The 8,431-nt window shown below is 42.7% G+C and overlaps 1 protein-coding gene across 1 annotated transcript; it reads left to right on the top strand.

Moving 5' to 3' along the window:
• Positions 1-783, top strand: LOC109206894 (disease resistance response protein 206-like). The gene has a single exon (XM_019369760.1). The coding sequence runs from the start codon at positions 61-63 to the stop codon at positions 619-621; it is 561 nt and encodes a 186-aa protein (XP_019225305.1). The 5' UTR covers positions 1-60; the 3' UTR covers positions 622-783.
• Positions 784-8,431: the final 7,648 nt, after the last annotated feature.

The following is an 8,431-nucleotide window of genomic DNA, read 5'->3' as shown; positions in this document are numbered from 1 at the left end:
CAAGTCCCTCCCACCACAAAGCAAATTAGAGCTATTTTTCTCTCCAAATTTTGTATAACAATGGTTTCTAAGTCATTATTTACACTTTTATGCATTCTTCTTCTCTCCATTTCTGCACAGAGCTACACTCGTCGTGCTCGCACTCCTTGTAAAGAAATGGTGTTTTACTTTCATGACATTGTTTACAATGGTAAAAATTATAAAAACGCGACTTCAGCTATAATTGACGCACCAGAATGGGGAAACAGGACCATAATGGCAAGTCCTAACAATTTTGGGGACTTAATTGTGTTTAATGATCTAATTACGCTTGACAACAATTTACATTCACCCCCGGTTGGAAGGGCACAAGGCATGTATTTTTACGATCAAATGGACACTTTTAGTTCTTGGCTTGGTTTCTCTTTTGTGTTCAATAATACTGATTATAAAGGAAGCTTGAATTTTGCTGGTCATGACCCTTTGATGAACAAAACTAGGGATATTTCAGTAATTGGTGGAACTGGTGATTTTTTCATGGCTAGAGGAATAGCAACTTTGAGCACTGATGCATTTGAAGGAAGTGTTTATTTTCGACTTCGCGTCCACATTAAGTTGTACGAGTGTTGGAAATTGCTCTAGTTCATCATTTTTTTTTTCTTGATTTGCATTTAATTAAATATTTCTTTACTTTTTATTTTGTTGTGTTTTTCCATGAGTTGTATTTTGGGTGGTTTTTGATTGTTTTTCAGCCTTCTATTTTTGCACGGAAGTTTCAATTTAAGATAAGGCCTTCATAGTGCATGATATAAAATCGTTGGAATAATTTTTTGCTTTTGGCAAATTAATCTGTCCTCATTATATTTTGTTTTATTTTAGTTTTGAGGTAAACCATTAAACTAATGCCGCCTAATCTTATGTTTTCTTTCTCTTCTTTTCTTTAGTACGTAATAATGTTTCCTATGTAAGGAGTACGATAGATGGTTTGACGCGCACCTTTATTATTGTTTCACCAAACAAATTTGTTGCACTTGTCTGATCCTTTCCTGGATCCCGCACATAGCGAGAGCTTAGTGCACTAGGCTGTCTTTTTTTTTACTTCTTAAATTAGGGAGATTTGCACAAATAGGATCATTTTGTGTTGCTATTTATTCTGTTCCCTCTTTAGAAATTTGTGCGGAAAGATCAATTTAGGAGTAACTCGAAGAAGTATCCCGCATTGACACAGGATCCAGGAAAGGGTCGCACTCCAAGGAGTGTGATGTAGACAGCCAACTATAATGCAAGTATTAGCAGCTGCTTCCACGGCTCGACAAATTGGAATTGATTTAGTATTGTCTTTATTCAACCTATCTAGTTCAATTGTTTATGTCACAACCCAAATTCCATCGTAGGTCTTGATGGCGTCCAACACCGTTGTTAGGCAAGCCAACTCTAATCGACTAGTGAGTTCTCATTTATTTTTCCAACTAATTCCATCATTTACTAAATCTTAAATGTTAGACAGTCGATAATTAACAAGTTCATAATAATAGAAATATAATCCAAAATAATAAGCTACAAAGTGTGTGCCAGGAACTAGTGTCACAAGTACTAGGGCAACTAGTAGAATATATAAAAATACCACTATCCTACTGCCTGAAATAGAATAGACAGTACATAACAACAAACAAAAGAAGAGACTCCGGTATACTGCTGAACGGCTCAGAAGGGGCATCTCATCGTGAGACCTTGATCAGGAATGCGCGCCGGACGGGTAACTAGATGCATTTGCCTCAGATTCTATACAGTTAAGTACATAAGCGTAGTATGAGTACATAAACAACATGTACCCAGCAAGTATCCAGTCTAACCTTGAAGAAGTAGTGACGAAGGGTCGACTTGACACCTACTAGGGTCAATAATAATATCTAAGTGTTAAGCTAAGCATGGATAGCATGAATATAATGGCAGTCCCAGAACAAGAAGAAACAAGATATTACTTCTTAACAATATATCAATTTCAGTCATGTCATGCAATTAGTTATATTTTCAAAGCACTGAAGCAGAGTAAAACACGGAAAGAATCCACATAAATAACATGTGCACATTGTGCCTAGGTCGTACGGCCCGGTACGATATAATATTAAACTGTGCACTGCCAGAGGGTCGAATGGCGCGAACCATAGATGCATCCATTTTCTATCGAGGTGATCGGCCCGATCCACAAATAGAAATTTATTATCAAGTAAGCACACATTGCTCAATTATAATCAAATAATCCATACAAGTTCTCGAGGAAGTGAGTATAACCGTCTATATTTATTTACAAGTTTCTAGCATGTCCTAAATGATCTTAGTAGCAAGCAAGGACGCAAACATTGCAAGTATAGCATGATACGGGTCCTAAACTACCTGGACAATTAGCATAATAGTAGCTACATACGGACTCTCGTCACCACGTACGTACGTAACCCCCACATATACTCACATACATTTATTTAATTCACCTATAGGGTTAATTCCCTCTTATGAGGTTAGAAAGGAGACTCACCTTGCTCTAAAGGTTACTTCCAAATTCAAGAGTGCACTCAAACCCTCAAATCGGAGCCGAACGATCTAAAACTAATCAAATGGGGTAAGAACTAGTCAATACATGCTCAAGAGTTCATATTCTAACTATTAAAGTAATCTTTCCAACCCTAAATGCATGGTTCCTAAAATTTATCCCCGGGCCCACGTGCCCGGATTCCGGACATTTTCGAAGGAAGTTGTTACCCATAACCTAAGGCAAGAATATATGATTTTTACTTCATTTCTTAATGAATTTCGTGGTTAAGTCTTGTTTTTATCAAAATCCTAAGTTTTACTCTAAACCCACAATTTTAACTAATTTACATGGTGTAATCCACCCCTAAACTATGTATTAAACACACATTAAGTAGAAATAGCTTACCTCAAAATGCTAGGCTGAAATTCCCTCTTTGGAAGCTCCCAAATCGCCCAAGAAATGAATGAAATATGTCAAAAATGATACATCCCCGTATTAAATGAAGGCACTGCCTTCAACGATTTTCGCACCTGCGGTTAGGGGACCGCATCTGCGGTCACGCTTCTGCGAGGGATCGTCCGCATCTACGCAACTGGGCTGGGCTAGCTGAGGCCGCATCTGGGGTCTGGGGACCGCTTCTGCGGAAGAGGAGCCGCATCTGCGGAACCTGGGCTCCTCCCCTTGGGCCGCATCAGCGATTGGTAGGACGCACATGCGGTCTCACACCTGGGGCTAGCCAGCCTCAGGTGCGGTTATGACAGAACTGGAGCTTCAGCTCCTTTCACAAATTTGCAACTCAACTCGAGCCTCATCCGATTGACGCTCAAGGCCCCGCCCGAACATACCGGCAAGTTTAAAATCATAAAATGCACTCGCTCGAACCCTCAGAATGCCCGAACAACGCTAAATCTAAGAATCACCCCCTAAAACTAATTGAATCAAACTTATGAACTTCAAGTTCTTCAATCTACCTCCAATGTGCAAAAACGTACTTATACTACTCGGATTGACACTAAATTTCGCGTGCAAGTCTTGAATGATAATATGGAACTATTTCCGGTCTCGGAATTTCGTTCGGACCTCGATAACACAAAAAACCCGCTCCAAACCAAATTTAAAGAACTTCAAAATCTTTAATGAATCAACTTTCACTATGAGGCGCCAAAACGCTCCCGGGTCATCCAAAACCCGATCCGGACATACGCCCAAGTCTGAAATCATCATACGAACCTATTGGAACCTTCACATCCTAATTCCAAGGTCGTTTACTCAAAAGGTTGACCGAAGTCAAACTTGGACTTTTAAGCCAACCTTAAGGAATCAAGTGTTCCGATTTCAACCCAAACTCTTCCAAATCCCAAACCAACCATCCCCGCAAGTCATAATTTTGTAAAAGAAAGTACGGGAAGTCTTATTTAGGGGAACGAAGTTCTAGAAAGCAAAATGACCACTCGGGTCGTTACATTCTCCACCTCTTAAACAAACGTTCGTCCTCGAACGGGTTTAGATTCATACCTGAAGTGCTGAATAAGTGTGGATATCTGCTCTGCATGTCCTCCTCGGACTCCCAAGTCGCCTCCTCGACTGGTTGGCTCCTCCACTGGTCCTTCATCGCAGAAATCCTCTTGGACCTCAACTGGTGATCCTGTCTATCAATAATGGCAACTGGTTCCTCCTCATAACCCAAGCTCTCATCTAGCTGAATAGTACAGAAGTCTAAAACATGAGACAAGTCGGCGTGATACCTACGAAGCATAGACACGTGAAAAACTGGATGAACTCCCGATAAGCTGGGGGGTAAAGCAAGCTCATAAGTAACCTCCCCAACTCGCCTCAACACCTCAAATGGGCGTATAAATCCGGGGCTCAAATTGCCCTTCTTCCCGAACCTCATAATCCCCTTCATCGGCAGACATTCAAGACAACCTTCTCGCCAACCATGAATGATACATCTCGCGCCTTCTGGTTTGCATAACTCTTCTGTCTGGACTGAGTTGTGCGAAGTCTTTCCTGAATCAACTTTACCTTTTCCAGGGTATCTTTCACCAAAATTTGTACCATACAACTTAGCCTCACCAGGCTCAAACCACCCGATAGGAGAACGACATCGCCGACCATATAAAGCCTCAAATGGATCCATCTCGATGTTGGACTGATAACTGTTGTTGTAAGCAAACTCGGCCAAAGGCAAGAACTGATCCCACTGCCCTCCAAAGTCAATCACACATGCATGCTTTAAGCATATCCTCTAGAATCTGAACTGTCCGCTCCGACTGACCATTGGTCTACGGGTGAAATGTTGTGATGAGATCTACACGAGTCCCCAACTCACTCTATACGGCTCTCCAGAAATGAGAAGTGAACTGAGGGCCTCTATCTGATACGATGGAAACAGGCACACCATGCAACCGAACTATCTCCCGAATGTAGATCTGAGCCAACCTCTCTGAAGTATAAGTAGTGACAACCGAAATGAAGTGTGCCGACTTGGTCAACCTGTCGGCAATGACCCAAATTGCATCAAACTTCCGTAATGTCCGCGGCAACCCAACTACAAAGTCCATAGTAATGCGCTCCCACTTCCACTCAGGTATAGGCATCTGCTGAAGTAGGCCACCTGGCCTCTGGTGCTCATACTTAACCTGCTGACAATTCAAGCACCTAGCTACATACTCAACTATGAATTTCTTCATCCTCCGCCACCAATAATGTTGCCTCAGGTCACGATACATCTTCATAGCACCTGGATGAATAGAATACCATGAACTGTGTGCCTCCTCCAGAATCCTCTCCCTCAAGCCATCGACGTTAGGAACACATAGGCGACCCTAGAGTCGTAGAACACCATCCTTGCCAATAGAAACCTCCTTGGCACTACCTTGTAGCATCGTCTCTCTGATAACTGCGAAATGCAAATCATCGAACAGCCGAGCTGTGATCTGCCCCAACAATGAAGACTGAGCAACAACACACGCAAGGACTCGACTGAGCTCTAAAATATCCAACCTTACAAGTCTGTTAGCCAAGGACTGAACGTCCAAAGCTAGTGGCCTCTCCTCCACTAAAATGTATTCCAGGATACCATACTCTCTACCTTCCTGCTTAAGGCATCCACGACCACATTTGCCTTGCCTGGATGATAAAGAATGGTGATGTCGTAATCCTTCAGTAACTCAAGCCATCTACGCTGCCTCAAATTGAGATCCCTCTGCTTGAACAAATGCTGTAAGCTGCGATGATCAGTATAAACCTCACATGAAACCCCATACAGATAATGCCTCCATATTTTAAGAGCATGAACAATCGCTGCTAACTCTAGGTCGTGCACATGGTAATTCTTCTCATGAATCTTTAGCTGACGTGAAGTATATGCAATAACTCGCCCCTCCTGCATCAATACACACCTCTAGCCAACGCGTGAAGCATCACAATATACCGTATACATCCCTGAACCGGAAGGCAACACGAGAACCGGTGCTGTAGTCAAGGCTATCTTAAGCTTTTGAAAGCTCACCCCACAATCATCGGACCAACGGAAAGGACTACCCTTCTGGGTCAATCTAGTCAAAGGTGATGCAATGAATGAAAAGCCCTGCACAAATCGGCGGTAATAACCTGCTAACCCTAGGAAACTCTTGATCTCAGTCACAGAAGTAGGACGTGGCCAACTCTGAACTGCCTCAATCTTCTTGGGATCCACCTTAATACCCCCCTCATGATACAATATGCCCCAAGAATGCCACTGACTCTAGCCAAAACTCACACTTGGAGAACTTAGCATATAGCTTCTGCTCTCGCAATGTCTGAAGCACTACTCTCAAATGTTGCTCGTGCTCCCCCAGGCTACGTGAGTATATCAAGATGTCATCAATGAAGACGATGACAGAGGAATCAGTATAAGGCCTGAACACCCTGTTCATTAAGTCCATAAACGCCGATGGGGCATTAGTCAAACCGAAAGACATCACTAGAAACTCATAATGTCCATATCTAGTACGGAAGGCAGTCTTCGGGACATCTGAATCCCGAATTTTCAGCTGATGATACCCCGATCTCAAGTCGATCATAGAGAACACCCTGGCACCCTGCAACTGGTCGAACAAATCATCAATGCGCAGCAAAGGGTACTTGTTCTTGATGGTAGCCTTGTTCAACTGTGGTAATCAATGCACATCCGCATAGTCCCATCCTTCTTCTTCACAAACAACACCGGTGCACCCCAAGGTGACACACTCGGTCTCATAAACCCCTTTTGCTAATAGTTCCTCAAGCTGCTCCTTCAACTCTTTTAACTCTTTCGGAGCCATACGGTACGATGGAATAGATATAGGCTGGGTACCTGGAGCCAAATAAATACAGAAATCAATATCACGATCCGATGGCATGCTAGGAAGGTTAGAAGGGAACACATAGTGAACTCCCGGACTACTGGAACTAAATCAATCATTGGAGACTTTGCGGTGGTATCCCGAACATAAGCTAGATAAGCCAAACAACCCTTCTCGACCATATGTCGAGCCTTCAGAAAAGAGATAACCCGACTAGCTGTACTAACTGAGGAACCCTTCCACTCCAACTTTGGAAACTCTGGCATTGCTAAAGTAACAGTATTGGCATGGCAATCTAGGACGGCGTGGTATAAGGATAACTAATCCATGCCCAAGATGACCTCAAAGTCGGTAATATCAAGCAACAGGAGGTTTGCTCTAGTCTCAAAACCACGGAATGTGAGCACATGGGACCAGTAGATCCGATCCACAACCACAGAATCGCCCACAGGAGTGGACACATGAACAGGAGTACCCAAGGACTCACGAGGAATATCCAAAAAATGAGCAAACAAAGATGATACATATGAATAGGTAGACCCTGGATCAAATAGCACTGAAGCATCCCTACCGCAGACGGAAATAATATATGTGATAACGACATCTAAGGCCAACGCATCTGGTCTGGCCGGAAAAGCATAGAATTTGGCTAGAGCGCCTGCTGGCTGGCCTCCACCTATCTGAGCAGCAGTTGGCTGACCTCTCCCTGCCTGGCCTCCACCTCTAGGACGGCCCCTACCAGTCTTTCCTCCACCTCTGGGTGGCTGGACAGCCGGTGCTGTAATCATGGGTTGCTGGCCCTGCTGCACTGCCTTGCCTCGAAGTCAGGGGCAGTATCTCCTCTTATGACTAAGGTCTCTGCACTCAAAACAACCCCCGGTGCGGTGATCTGCTGCCCTGATGTATGACCCTGATGGCCTGCAGACCCACTAAAAGAAGCCTGAATGGCAGGTAGACGGTATGAACTCTTCGGTATAGCACTGAAGTAGGAGCCAGAAGAACCCTGGGGACCTGAATACCCACTGGAAGAACCCTGGATAGCTGGCAGGCGGTAAGAACTCTCTGGTATGGCGCTGAAATAGGGACCCGCTGGAGCACCTCGAGGAGGTGGTGGAGCTGAATATGGGGGCCTGTTGGGCTGACCCCTCCCAAATTGACCTCTGCCCTTAGCCGGTGTGAGCACGTAATTTTTGCCCTATACGAATTACTCCCAAAAATTCAAAACGAAATAATTTTTCCTTTATTTGCAAATTTTGTGGATTTTTGTGGCATTTTCTGTCACGTGTTTGCATCTGTCTGTGCATGTCTATTTTATTTAATTAATAAAAAATACAAAAAGTATATTGCATTTGCATTTAGAATTTAATTTTACATATTATAGATTAATTAGTAATTAGGGTTTTACAAAAATAGGAAAATCACAAAAAAATAGTTTAATTGTTGCACCTTTTTAATTTTAATTTTTAGAACTTTTGGTTAGTTTTTCTTTTCAATTTTGGTTTTAATTAGTAGTTGATTTGATTTAATGGGATTAAGGAATTAATTTGGGTTATTTTTAGTTTTAATTTGTAAAAGTAATTTAAAAAAAAAGTTG

This window comes from Nicotiana attenuata, unplaced genomic scaffold (assembly GCF_001879085.1).
Source record: "Nicotiana attenuata strain UT unplaced genomic scaffold, NIATTr2, whole genome shotgun sequence".
Lineage (NCBI taxonomy): Eukaryota > Viridiplantae > Streptophyta > Magnoliopsida > Solanales > Solanaceae > Nicotiana > Nicotiana attenuata.
This window is presented reverse-complemented; position numbering and strand designations above follow the sequence as displayed.